Below are 14,780 nucleotides of genomic sequence, written 5' to 3'. Positions count from 1 at the left end.
GGCAGTTGGCCAAAGCAACAATAAAATTCCACAGTTTCTATCTTTGTCAAGAATTATCTGGTCATCCAACAAAGCAGAAAAGCTTAGGCAGAAATTACAAGGTCACTGAAAGATGGGGTCCATCAGTATTCTCACACACCACCAGTACTGCAGTGGGCAGCTGAGTGTTGAGCTCAGTTCGGTACTGGGATTTCAATCCACAGCTCTTGTTAGTCAGAGGAAGGAAGAGAATCAACAAAGCTAAAGCAGGTATGTTTTTAGGGTTAGAAGATTGAAATGGTATCAATAGTGCTCTCAGTTTACTGAAGTCAACACCCTCAAAGAATATTTGGACAGGTAGATGGATGGGAGGATATGATCTAGGTGCAGGACAGTGGAACAAGGCTGAATAAGAGTTTGACACAGACTAGAAGGGCCAAAGGATCTGTTTATGTGCTTTAGTGTTCTATGGTTCTATTTAGAGCCTTGGTTTTTCAATCTTTTACATGCAGAAGTTTATGTCCAGCCCATATTACTGTGGAAAGCATTGGTGGGTCTGGAGTTGCATTTAACTCTGAATGTATGGTCTGGCAGATTTTCTTTGCTGAATGGCAATGTGTACTGGAAAAAGTTTTCACAATAATCAAGTCATTTCACTTTAACCATGGCTTTCATCAGCATTTTATTCCAGTTTGTCTTACCTGCTTTCACAATGGCATTGAATTTGCATCTCTGAACTTTAGTTTGAAGATTAAATAAAATTACTCCCCATCCAATACAGAACCTGTAACTCCATCAACATGGTCACATCACTGAGGGGAACACCCATGATTTATAGTAATTACATTGTTATTTTGCCTCTTTTCACAAAGCAGTTGCGTTTAAACCAGATGAGTAGTAAACTGTATGTGGTTTAATTTGAGTCTCCTTCTCCCACAGCTCTTCATTGTGAGCCAAGGACAGTGCATCTACAAGGGGATTGTTCCCAACCTTATCCCCTTCCTGAAAGGACTGGGGCTACATTGTCCAACATATCACAACCCTGCGGACTTCAGTACGTAAGAAAAGCACTATTCCATTTAAGGATTTCAACTGAAGCACTGGTGGGTCAGATCACAGGTCCCCCAGGTCACTTCCCATCCATAATGAGTTGTATGCTTTCGGTTGGATGCTGGTTCAGATATTGCCTTCAGTGTGTCATGTAAAATAGTAAAACTGCAAAGGCTACCCCACCTCCTGCTCCTGCTCCCAGATATGTCGACATGTGTTGGACATCAGATTTGATCAGGACTAAATCGGGTTGAAAGAGAACTTCTTACGGCTGTGGGGAGTTTTCACTTTCTCCCTATTTCTGCATGGAATTACCTTGAGTACTGCAGTTTCTTAAATTAATAAAGTTAGACGTATAGCACTGTAACAGGCACTTCTGGCCCACAAGCCCCAAATACTCCAATTAACCTACAACCCCTGTACATTTTAAAGGGTTGGAGGAAACCCATGCAGACATGGGAGTAACATATAATCTCCTTACAGACAGCGCCAGATTCAAACTTGGGTCACTGGTGCTGTAACAACATTTTGCTAAATGCTATGCTATCCATTTTTCTTAAGGACAAGCTGGCTGGTGGGTTAATTGACTGCTGTTAATTGCCACTGATGTGTACAGAATCTGGGAAGAGGTGATGGGAATGCAGGGAGAATAAAATGGGATTAGTGTAAATGAGTGTTTGTTGTTCTGTTGGGCTGTATGGCCTGCTTCTGAGCTGCATAACTCTGACACGTCAACATCTCAGCTCACAACTAATCAGAGTCTTGTCTCGAACCATGACTCCAGGTATGACCACTTGCAACAGACAACTCTAAGTTTCTATCTTCAGAAAAGGAGAAGCAATGGGAACTGTGGAAGATTTCGATCCAAATTCACACACATTACAACAGAAAAAAAAAAAATCTCTTCATTTTAATTGTAGAAGTTTTCTCCTTTGTATCGCTGGGTGGTGTAATCTGAGGAGGTCAAATGGGAAATGAAAGAGAAAACAAAAGTATAACCTCAATCTGTGTTGGGACCACTGCATTGCAAATAATCCGATTATCCTGCTTGGCTAATGCTGGTTCAATACGGTTTGGCTGCTTGAATTATAATTATAACTATAATATTATTATAAAACTGCCTCTTTTTTTTGCTGTTTCATCTGTTTTGGTATGTGTTACTTTAGTGATAGTTTATTTTTTTTGGTTTGATGGTATTATCCTGTGACTAGTTCTAGGTTGGAGAGGGGAGACTTTCTGCACTAAGTCTTGTTCCTCTTTTAGGGTAGTCCCTCGGGATCAAGGATGATGTCATCTCGGTCTGGTTTCATGGGGGTGGTCACCCAATCTCCGATGGGTTTCACCATTGCAGAGGGGGCTACACGGTGAACCCCAAGTGTAGTTCTCTAGATTGGAAGAAGTTCTCTAGATTGTCTGGATAGATTCCACTGCCTTTGCTGAGACTACTGTCTAGTCCACATGCCTATTCTTCAGCACTCATTCTCTTGAGTCAAGGCATTGGAGACTCACCCACAGATGGGCTGTTTCCTGAAGGTGTTGAGTTACAAACAGTAGAGCCAAACTTTACCTCTTTATTTTGTGTTGGGGAAAATGATTCCAGAATCTAAAACCTGATCCTCACTGACGCAGGGTTTTCAAAGCTGGGCTCTTCCTTCTGAGTGTGACTCTGAATTTTGTTTCCTTGCCCAGTCATTGAGGTGGCTTCAGGTGAATATGGCGATTTGAACCCTCTGCTCTTCAAGGCTGTTCAGGATGGTATGTGCACCATGGCGGAGAAGAAGAGCTCCACGAATGGCAGCAATCCATCAGGGTGGAAGAGCCAGAGCCTCACGGTAATTTCTGGACCAGAATCAGAGTGGGACACCATGCTGTAATCGTCTGGAGAAACTTTTCATGGCAAAAAAATAACACCACTCTGCCTCCTTTGTTTGAGTAAAATCGGAGCATAGGCCCTTCTGGCCATAATGTTGTGTTGACCCATATAAACCTACTCCATGATCATTCTTAAACTTCCCTCCCTCACAGTCCATAACCCTTATATCCATGTGCCTAAAAGGTTTTAAAAAAAATATCCTATTGTATCAGAAAACTGAATAGAATTAAAAAAAAAATATTCATGCATTTTGGCATCTCAGAGTATACCATATGTTTTTAAGGTGCAGATACTTTTGAAATGTTGGAAGCACATCAGGAAGGCTTCCATCAACCAATAACAATGAAAATTAGGAGCAAGATTATGGTTGATCTGATTGTAACTTCAACTTTACATTCCTTTTTCAATAATTTTATTGAGTTTTATAAGTAAATCGTACATAGGTAATAATAAAAATAAGTATCCAACAAAGTAGATATACTATTAGATATGGCTACAAATAACCTATGATACATTGAAAAAGACATAAGATGTAAAAATTATGCTAATAATCTAACCCCTCCCTTGTGAAGTTTTTGGTGGAACACATATGTTACAATATTGTAAGAGGGATCTAAATAATTTTATAAATCATGAAAATAATTAAGAAGGGATCTCATAAATTTACAAAGTTAAAATTCATTTTAGTAGTAGAACATCTAATTTTTTTCTAGAGTTAGGCACGTCATCACATCTGGTCGCCATTGAATATGAGTAGGAGAGACAGCCTCCTTCCATCTTCTAGCGATAAGGGGAGCAAAGGTACGACATGGGATTTTAGTCAAATTCAAGTCAGTTGGTTTACTCGTTAAAACAGGGTAAGAAAAGGATTAGGAATCAAATTAATATTAAGAGCTAAAGACAAGGTGCGAAAAATACTTCCCCAACACATGACGAAAACATGAAACAATGAACCTTCTTCAGTCTGACATCTGTCACATTTTGAAGAAATATTAGAATGGAACTTTGGACAAGTAAATAGTAATAATAAACGTCGGGCACATAGAAAAGATGAATTTACCAGACAATAATAATGACTCATAAAGAGCTGGTATCAACTTTTTATTTGGTTTAAAATTATAAATCTTTTCTATCATATTTAATTCCACAATTGGATCAATTCCACATTCCTGCCAAACCATGGTAACCTCTCATCCCCTAAAATAGTCAAAGATCACTCCTTCCAACCTTTGAGAAAGAAAATTCCAAAAACCACAATATCTGGGAGATTGAAAAAATTCTTACAAGGAAATAAGTTTTAAACTAGGAAATGTTGAAAATGTTCAAGTTGTTCTGTACAATAATGCTGATTAAGGATACCTATAGGACAGAGCACAGGGAAGAACTTCTCTGATCTTTGAAATAGTTCCATGTGATCTATAATGCCCTCAAGAGATTTGGTTTAAAGGCACATCCATGTATAGCTCCCTCAGTATTGACTTACAGCAGGGAGAGACTTCAGATCTTCATACACTCATGGAATAGGTGACAGTCAGACGATTGTGCAAGGCAATCTTCACTGGCCAGAGTTAAAGCCTCATAAGTGGAGGGAAAGAGCCAAGCTCCATACAGAGAGATCCTCAATGTTAACTTGAAGGGCATTGGCATTCAATGTGTGACCAGGACAAAAATGTGCAATTCAATCCACTCAATTTTCCATCTTTATCCAGGATTCTGGCCCGATTGAGAGTCGCACTTTTGCCATAAGCTCCTTTGCTCAGTTTTGTGTCCTCTTCAAAAGAACATTTATCTCCATATTGAGAGATGCGGTAAGTCAAACTATCTTTGTCACTCTCCTTTAGGATCTTTGATTTTGTGATGTGAGAAGTGTTAGGCTGTGGTCTCCAGTCTGCCATTTCAACCAATAGCCTCTTGAGTTTCCAGTGAAGGAATTAGGTGTTTTCTCTCTGGCTGGTGCACTGGGTTCCATGATTTGAGATGATGGGCTCAGTTACCATTGGGATCCATGAACATCTCCAATCCTTGGAGATGTTCTGTGTACATCCTGTAGCAGTGCATGTAAGAAAAGTTGAGACCAAGGAATCAGTGATGAGATGCACATACTGTGGTCCCATTTTTTATATTTAGGAATACATTCTATGTGTGGAGAACTTTCGATTAACTTCATTTCCTGCCCCCCCCCCCCCACCCCCGCCTTTCAAACGTTGAAGGAACCATCCACTTCATTACCCTGGGGACACTTTCCTCTATTGACATTTACTAGGAGTGTTGCCTAAATGAGGCTCAAGGAATTCTAGAAGACCATTTCTTTCCAGTACACACTATCTTCAACCTGCTACCATTAAGACAGCAGTACAGAAGTATCAAAATGAGGACTCCCAGGCTGGGGAATAGCTTCTTCCCTCAGGGTGTGAGATGGATGAAGAGCATCCTGTAACCATGCAAATCATCCCAAATATTTAGATGTATTTATGTTAGACCATAAGACATAGGAGGAGAAATAAGCTATTCAGCCCATCCAGTCGGCCCCACCATTTAATCATGAGCTCATCCATTTTTTTTCTACTCAGCCCCACTGCTTGGCCTTCTCCCCATAACCTTTAATGTCCTGGATCATTCAGAACCTATCAATTTCTTTTTTAAATACACCTAATTACTGCCTCCACAACCACCCATGGCAACAAATTCCACAGATTTGCTACCCTCTGGCTAAAATTTTGATTGTTCACGTGATCATTATATTCTGTGTATTATGTGTGTATGTACCAAATGTGTGTGATCCAGAGAGATGCTCTTTTGTCAGGTTGTAAACGTACAATCAGATGATATAAGAGTGTATATATGACGGATCAGTAAGGTAAGACACTGAGTATCCCAAGTGAATGCAGTAAGTGGAGAAGCAATGAGGGAGCAATTCCAGATGGGGAAAAGGCAAATCCCCACTGTTTCTATTACCTGTTACCGAGACCTAGGTACAAAGTCAACATCTGTGAGAGTAATAGAGGGATTGAGAACTAAGGGAACATTTGAAGCTATCAATCCAACTGAAACTAAAACAATTCACATCCGGACAACTAACCTTAATTTGATCAGCTACCAGCTGTGGAAGTTAAACCATTTAATATTTCTGGTCAATGACCTTACTTCAGAGCTGGAGCTTGAAAAATGCGAACAGGTTTGAGACAAGAATAAATCAAGGGAAGGCGTGAAGAGGATTTTATCTTGATTATCAATTGAAGGTAAGAAGAAAATGAAGTTGTAGCACAGTAGCATTAACTAATTGTACCTGGCAATGTTGCTGGTTGATCTGCTGCCTGAAAGACCTGGATTCAGTCCTGGCCTTGGGTGCGTCTATGTGGAGTTTGCTAGTTCTCCCTATGACCACATGGGGGTTCCTCTGCATGTTCTCCTTTCTTCCCACATCCCAAAAGTGTATGGGCCAGTAGGCCCATTGGCCACTGCAAATTGCTCAAGTGTGAGTTGGAGTCATACAGCATGGAAACAGACCCTCTGGCCCACACTGACGGACTCACTTTAGTCCTATTTACCTGTGTTTGGCTCATATCCCTCTAAACCCATCCCACCCATGCATTTGTCCAATTTGGTTGGAGTTGATGTGGACAAAAATGGGATTGTTCTAAGATGAGTTTGAATAGGTGGCTGATGAGAAGCCTGGGTCCTGAGGGCCAAAGGGCCTGTTTCCTTGCTGTATCTGATTCTAACAATAAGAAATGGAAGCAGGCCACTCCAGCTCTGCTCCACCATATAGATCAGGGCTGATCTGATTATAACCTCTACTTCCACATTCTTGCCTATGCCCAGTAACCTTTCTCCCTTTTGTTTATCAAGAATCTATCTACTTTTGCCTTTAAAGTGTACAAAATCTGCTTCTAGTGTCCAGTGAAGAAATTCCAAAGATTCGCATACTGAGAAAAAAGTTGACCTCACTTCTCTATTTGCTGAGTTGAACAGTGAACTCTAGTTCTATAATCTGCAGCATTAGGAAACATCCTCTCCATATCCATTGAGACCTGTCAGGATCTGATGTGTTTCAATCTCTCACCATTTGGGTAATATTTTCCTGCCAAAATCAACAGTTTTGCAAGCAGTCAAGTCCTTGGAGCATCCATGGGATGGGGGGTGGGGGGGGGGGGTGAGAAATGGTGGGCAGAGAATCTGGGAGTAGTTGAATGGGAGGCTGAAGATGACAGAAGCAGCAATGAAGCAATGATGGAGTGAAGTGGTCCCTAGACTGATCACGAAGGAGTGGTAGTGCTCCTTAGAGTGGGATGAGGTTGGAAAATCTGGCACCTTGCATTAAACATCCAATCTGTTCTGCAAAATCTCAATTTAGATAAGGACATATTACTCATCCTTCCCTTTCATCTTATCAGATATTCTCCCTTTGTTTAATTACCTCCTCATAGTTTCCTTGACTTTGTTCTTGCTTAAAAATGATTCACCACCAGCATCTTCCAGTTCTTGTTAAATGTAATTAATCTGAAATGTTAATTCCCTCTACAGCTGTTGACTATTTCCAGCATTAACTATTTTTCCTGCATTTCATGTAGAAAAGCAAAAATCTACCATAGTGCTGAAGGAGCAAATCCTTCCGTGATTGTCGAAAATTAATACTGCGTGTGTGTATTTCTGTGTGTGTGCATGAGTGAGGTGCGCATGAGCATTTAAGCATCTTAGACATTGACTGGAAATCTCATAGTAATCCCATTGTCTTGTTCACTGTAGGTTCTGACCCATCTGCGTTTCATCTCCCACATCTGCATTGGGGTCCTGATTGGTCTGCTGTACCTCAATATTGGGAATGAGGCAGAGAAGGTCTTTAACAACACAGGATGCCTCTTCTTCTCCATGCTCTTCCTCATGTTTGCTGCTCTGATGCCAACTGTACTGACCTGTAAGGAAAGATTTTGTCCTCCCATGATCATAATTGACTTCATGAATTGCCCTTGAATAGTTAAATGTGAATAATTAAATACTGTGCGACTAAGTACAAAGGATGAATGACATCCATTTATATAGAGATCTTCAAAACCCCAGGACATTCCAAAATTCAGAACTAACTGTGAGTACTTTAGCCAACTCATGCAAGACTTCGCGACCTGGAATAATTGACTGACAAGATTATTCGGGTTTTAGTTTCATAATGCTGATTTAGGGATAAATATTGACTAGATTTGCTGAAAACTTTTTCAAAGTATTGGGAACTTTCCGATCTTTGAGAAAATTGAATCATAATTATCAAATCTTCAATTGCTCTGATTTTTACAAAGATGGGAAATTGACCATTCTTCAGTGTCCAGGTCCAGATCTGTTCAGACTGCACTCCATCTCACTTTTCAATCTCCAGTAAAGTAGTTCATTGACTGGGATGAGCCTTTCTTAGTGAAATGGGGTGCAGCAGCTTCATGGGCATGCTCCGTAAACTTGTATCTTGAGGATGTGTTCTGTTCAAATCTAATGGTAGAGATGGGGAAATTACATGTAGCAAGTTAAATAAATCTTAAATTGAGTAAAATAGCAGCCATCATTAATGAAAGCTACTGTGACAGGTTATAGATATGTTTTTGGGAAATAAATTGGGGGAGATTTTTTAGTGTAGGTCACATACAAACATTTTAAAAACAGATCTTATTTAAAATACTGCTCATGCTAGACAGGTCAGCACCAGGAGGCTTTGCAAAAGCTTTGGAGAGTGCCCAAGGGACTTCATTAATGGATTGTTGTTTGCAAAAAGGCAACAGATGAAAGAACTCTTCAGAGCTGCAGACTGTCCAGAGTGGAACTTGCTGTTCTAAGAGGGTCATGTGGTTTTGCAAGCAGAAAGAGTAAAACAGGCTTTTTCTCAGAGAGAGTTCAGTTCTGCAGTTTTACAGTCAGCGGCAGCAGCAGCTAGGACCGGAACAGGACAAGCTGGTAAACTTGTGGAAAAACCCCATTTGGAAGACAGGTTGTGAGTGCTTAGTTCAGCCTGGTCAAAGCCCTTGTGGTTCATACAAGAGGAGCAAGAGGAGAAGACTGGCTGCCTAGTGTTTCATTTGAAATAAGAGAAACAAAAAGGAACTCTGTGGTGACCTGAAAAAAAGAGGTTATCATCTGGAGAACCCTGATAGGACAAGTTTCTTTGACAAGACACTGAAGTGGTTGGTTATAAGGAATCAGTTGTAGGTGTCCAGTGAACAACAAATCTCTCTCTGAAAACCAACAAGAACCTTCCTGAGTGGTAACCATTTACCTTTCAAGCACCAAAGCCTGGTGAACTTCATAAATGTTAAATTCTGTGCACAGTATAAGAACTGCCTGCAACCAGTAAACTTGGAGGTATAAGAAGTGAGATTGGACTGTGAACCAAAGAGTTTTTATGAACTTGCATGCACATTACATTCAGGTGCACTTAGATTTAGAAGGGGGTTGTTAGGTTAGTTGTTAATAGTGATAAATTAAAGTGTGATCCTGTTTTTATGTTTAAAGATAATTAAAAGCAATTTTTGTTTAAGTAACGATTTGTCTTGGTGAATATCTATTGCTGCTGGGGTTTGGGATCCTCTGGGCTCGTAACACTACAAACTTACCAGATTATTCATGTTGCTTGTTGTCTTCAGTGAAAAACAAAACCTGCTGCAGTTAAAATGCACAAAAGTGCTGGAGAAATTCAGCAACATGTATAGAATGTAAAAGGCAATCATCATTTCAGGCCTGAGCTTTTCCTCTAACTGGTGTATTTATCTGCCGCGCCTATACATGAGACCAGACCTGCCAATGTAGTCATCTCTTATCTGCCCTGTGAAATAACCCATTTGTAATAGACTGTTGTGTTAGGACAAAACTAGAATTTAACAAAGTGTACTACCACCATCAGCTTAGATCCAGGTGGGCACTAAATGCATAGTGACAATTAGAGACAAGTTGTAAATAATAGCAACACCCACCTCTTGTAAATGAATTTCTAAATTAGTTCATTTAACCTTGTGCCACTTAATCACAATTTATTTTCCTCTCTCATTTCAGTCCCTCTTGAGATGTCTGTTTTCTTGAGGGAGCATCTCAATTACTGGTACAGTCTCAAGGCGTACTATTTAGCAAAAACTATGGCGGATGTTCCTTTCCAAGTAGGTACTGCTTAAATATCTGTTAACTTCTGCTATTAAATAACTTTTCCGTTGAAACTGTATCCCAGCAATGTGGGAACAAAGCTGGGCCATTCAGTTCCTTGAACTGAGTGTAAAGTTCATGATTGATCCAAATTAAAATTGCATTCGCACTTCAGCTGAATTTCCTTCTTTCAACCTTTAATATAACATTGTTAGTTGACTGAGATCTAATGCTTTAACACTGTATGTGATGAAACATTACCTAATCTGTCCAAATATTCTGATTGAATTTGGATGTTGATAGACTGAATGGGGCAATATTGTTTCCTGTAGTTTGGTGAATTTGGACAACACTCAATGTAATGAGGAAGATTAAAATGCCAAATTAAATTGAAACTTAGTGGACAATAAGCTTTTGCATCATGAGTGCTTGAATAGGAGAACATTCTTTTTCAATGAGAAGAGAATTGTGTAAATGTTTGGAGTAGAGGATGGGGCTTAAGGAAGAGAGCAGGTAAGGGGGACATAGAATCAGTCGATAAGTACATAAAAACATAAGCAAAGAAGTCCAGGACGAGGACTCACAGCAACTTGAGCTTGCTCATTGAAATATTGCTCTCAACGTCCTGAATGTTCAAAAAATGATCTAAAACTAAGATGTCCCCAACGATCCAGCCTCCACAACTTCTGGGGGAGAAAATTCTCAAGGTCATCTCCCTCTGTGAAGAGGCATTTTAAGTTAGATGGCCTCTAGTGAAGGCATCTTGAAGCTTAGTTTGCTCTCTACGTAGATGCATGTTAAATTTTGCATGATCTGTAAAATTCCTGACCTCCTTACCATGATTTGACAGAAAGACATCAATATATGGCACAATGGCACAGTTTTTGGTGTTGGTACCTTGTGCCTCCACGACCTGAGTTCAATCCTGACCTCCAACATCTTCTGTGTGACAATTGGGGTTTCCCTCTGCCCGTTTGGGTTTCCTCTGTTGTGGTTTCTCCCACAACACAAAGTCATTGAGAAAGGACTGGAAGGATGTAGACCAGGCAGATGGGATGAGTAATTGGCATCGTGGACAGCTCAGATATGGGGTGAAGGGCCTGATCCTGTCTTGTACTGTTCTTTGTTCTAATTCAATGGGATTCCTGTAGATTTCATGAAGGTGCTGCTTGATTTAGTTTCTTGTCATACTAATTATAATTAGAGATCTTTTAGCTTTTGCCTTTGACAATCTGTCACCCTTTGATCCAGTTCCACTGGAGTGGGAACTCCTACTTTTGATTACTTCAAGTGAAGCCAGTGTTGGGGATGGGGGTTTTACACATTGTAAAGGATTTAAAACTCGTGCAAAAGATGATGAAGTTTCAAAATACATAGAATGGAATTTGCATTTAGGATTCCAGAAGATTTTGTGTCTGCTGAAATTGATGTTAGCTGAATAGTACTGAAGAAAACAACACAATCAAACCCTCAGCTGTGTGGGTGGTGCTATTGACGTTGGGAATGGGGGCACAGGCCAGTGATGTGGTAAGGGGGCTGTGATCCCACAGTTATGGATGGGACCATGCACCAACAGTGTTGGGGATAGGTTACAAGACCATAAGATATAGGTGCAGAAATAGGGTGTTCAGCCCATCAAGTCTGTCCCACCATTTAATCATGAGTTGATCAATTTTCCTACTCAGCCCCACTGCCTGGCCTTCTCCCCATAACTTTTGATGTCCTGGCTAATTAAGAACCTATCAATCTCTGCCTTAAATACACCTAATGACTTGGCCTTCACAACTGCCTTTGGCAATGAATTGCACAGATTAACTATCCTTTGGCTGAAGAAACTTCTTCACATCTCTAAGTGGATGCCCTTCAATCCTGAAGTTGTGCCCTCTTGTCCTAGACTCTCTACACCATGGCAAGCAACCTTTCTACATCTACTCTGTCCACATCTTTCAACATTTGAAATGTTTCAGTGAGATTCCCCCTCCATTCTCCTAAATTCCAATGAATACAGGCCAAAAGCTGTCAAACGCTCCTTGTATGATAAACCTTTCATTCCGGGAATCATTCTTTGAACCGTCTCCAATGTCCGTATTATGAGCCTGGCCATGGGCAGCAGCTGTGCCATGACTCCCTATGGTTTGCATCATATTGATGACAAGACTTTTTTGCCCTTCTAGTAAGGCCAGTTATGTTCTGAAACCTTTGCTCTGTCCTAAAAGAGAGAATAAAGAATTTTTTTCTGCACCGTCAATAAAGCTGAATGGATTTAATTTTCTAAGCAGTAAGTGATGCATGAAATCTCCTGGGCAGTGTACTGTTTTTCATTCTCTTTGTATTGCACAATCAGTTTGTTTACGTTCATTATCTGTTTACAGTTTGTTTCATTATTTGTTTACAACTTTACATGTATACGTTGTGTACAGTTTTTTTGGAATACCAATAAGTGGTAATTCTGCTTCACCCGCAGGAAAAGAATCTCAGGGTTTATGTGATGTCTCGTATGTACTCCCAACAATAAATCTGAAGAACGCATTGACTAATGCCAATAAATTGGTCTTCCCCCTGCAGGTGATCTGCCCAATTGTGTACTGCAGTATTGTGTACTGGATGACTGCACAACCGCCTGAGGCTTCGCGGTTCCTCTTGTTTGCCGCACTTGCCACGGCGACTGCATTGGTTGCCCAGTCACTTGGACTCTTGATCGGCGCTGCATCCACATCTTTGCAGGTAATGCCATTCCTCGGGACCGCTCTGAGCCACCGAGATATTGGTGTATCGTTCTGTGACTGGAACAGGAGAAGGGCGTCAGGCCATCGTGCCTGGTCTGCACTGGATTGTGCATGGGGCTTGATTTGTTTTGTCAGGAAGTATTCTATCCACATACTCACCAGCACAATTCCGAAAGAATTGGAGCAAAGAAGGCAACGGTTTATGTCTGGGATCATTCAGGTGCTTTGCACTGACCACAAAATCCAGGCCATTGTAACCTACAGGTGACTGAGATCGAATTTTATTATGGAGTCGTCCATTTCAGTACCCAGCCTTGGAAATGATTTTGATAACATTTTGGAAACAGATTTTAAAACATATTAAATGAATAAATAAGTGAAGAAGAAGTCTGCAGCTGCTGTGATTCTAGTAAAATTATAGAAATGCTGGCAGAAGTCTGCAGGTCTCGCAGTATCCATAGGAGGTAAAGATATTAACCAATGTTTCAGGCCTGAGCCCTTTTTTAAGGTATGAGTAAAAAGCAGGCAGGAGCCTGAATCAAAAGGCTGGGGAGAAGGAAAGAAAAGGCAGGGGGAGGAGTTCAGACCAACAGACAAAAGGTGATAATTGGACATGGATAGGAGGACAGGAGAGGGGTGGCTCTGTAAATGCAGAGCTGGAGGGAAAGAGAGGGAAAAGGAAAGAGAAATAGAGCTGGAGGATAGGAGAAATAGGGATGGGGAGGGGGTGCCAAAAGAAACCGGAGAAGTCGATGTTAATACCATCCTGTTGGAGGGTGTCCAGACGGAATATGAGGTGAAGAAGATATACAAGCTGATGGAGAAATAGTATTGCTATGTGTGTGAAATGTGACAGGAGATCACCTGCAGGGGGAAGACCAATTTATTGGCATTAGTCAATATTGTACAAGGCAGGAATTTCCAGACAGGACGGTTGAACCCTCTTTGAAAGGGCCCTACACAATGCTAGCCCGCTTTTTATCCACAGTCTTGTATATCTTCTTCACTTATTGATACCTTTCAAAATTCTGTTGAATCTGATTCCAAGCATGACCTGACCCCATCAGTGATATTCCCTTTGTCCTACCCATCTCTCCCTCACCCTCTCTGCAACTTTGCATTAACTTGTTTTCTCTTTTGTCCAGCAATGAAGGAGAGTCTTTGACCTGAATTGTTAACTGTTTCTCTTCCCACAGCTGCTGTCTGAACCCTGTGTATGGGTTTCGTGTTCATTTCTGTTTCTACCACAGAATCTTTGTAGAAAACTGTATGTTCCGGCAAATTGTGTCTGTCTGCCAACTAACTAAACCCAATTCTAAATTATTACAAATAAGAAGATCAACATTGATCATATCTAAATAGTTACCAACCTTGGTATGTATTGTATGTGATTGATTTGAATATTTAATTTCAACTCTTCATCCATCCCAGGTTGCCACATTTGTGGGTCCTGTGACCGCCATCCCGGTGCTACTGTTCTCTGGATTCTTTGTTAGTTTTGACACCATCCCTACCTACCTGCAATGGAGTTCCTACGTCTCTTATGTCAGGTACATTTTTCTCTTATCAGCAGTTCCTGGCTTCTTCACCCTCTGCTGCAGCTCCCAAGTTTCAAATCTCCCACACTCACATGCAATCTTCACTCCTGTTGCCTTGACACGGAGACTTGTCCCCAAAGTGCTCACTGGTTACTAGGTTCAGGAACCCACTAAAACTGAGCATGTGTGGATGGATAATCCACTGAATACTGAGGGAGTACTGCGTTGTTCAATGTGTTGTAGTTTGAGTGAGATCCATGTCCCGTCTACTCTATTGGGTGAATATATCTGTTCTCATGGCAGTGTAGAAGAGTAAAGAGATTAAATTTTAAATTTTTAAAATGTTTTTATTTAGAACACGGCAGAAAGCAATTCTGGCCATTTAAACCCATGCTACCCAATTACACCGGTACATTTTGAAGGATGGGAGGAAACCGGAGCACCCAGAGGAAACCCACACAGACTTGGGGAGTACATACAAATTCCTCACAGACAGCACCAGAT

General features: G+C 40.8%; 1 protein-coding gene across 2 annotated transcripts in view; it reads left to right on the top strand.

Annotated features, from left to right (window-relative positions):
* LOC138741250 (ATP-binding cassette sub-family G member 4-like) overlaps window positions 1-14,780 on the top strand; it is a 125,789-nt gene that overhangs the window by 101,459 nt on the left and 9,550 nt on the right. For both annotated transcript variants that reach the window (XM_069895029.1, XM_069895027.1), the window contains 7 exons: window positions 919-1,033; window positions 2,719-2,861; window positions 4,612-4,710; window positions 7,649-7,817; window positions 9,929-10,029; window positions 12,578-12,736; window positions 14,170-14,288. In XM_069895029.1, the coding sequence (XP_069751130.1) occupies window positions 919-1,033; window positions 2,719-2,861; window positions 4,612-4,710; window positions 7,649-7,817; window positions 9,929-10,029; window positions 12,578-12,736; window positions 14,170-14,288 (905 nt within the window). The remainder of the gene's footprint in view (window positions 1-918; window positions 1,034-2,718; window positions 2,862-4,611; window positions 4,711-7,648; window positions 7,818-9,928; window positions 10,030-12,577; window positions 12,737-14,169; window positions 14,289-14,780) is intronic.

This window comes from Narcine bancroftii, chromosome 8, assembly GCF_036971445.1.
Source record: "Narcine bancroftii isolate sNarBan1 chromosome 8, sNarBan1.hap1, whole genome shotgun sequence".
In the NCBI taxonomy this organism is placed as follows: Eukaryota; Metazoa; Chordata; class Chondrichthyes; order Torpediniformes; family Narcinidae; genus Narcine; species Narcine bancroftii.
Note: the sequence above shows the minus strand (reverse complement) of the source record. Positions and strands in the feature narration are given on the sequence as shown.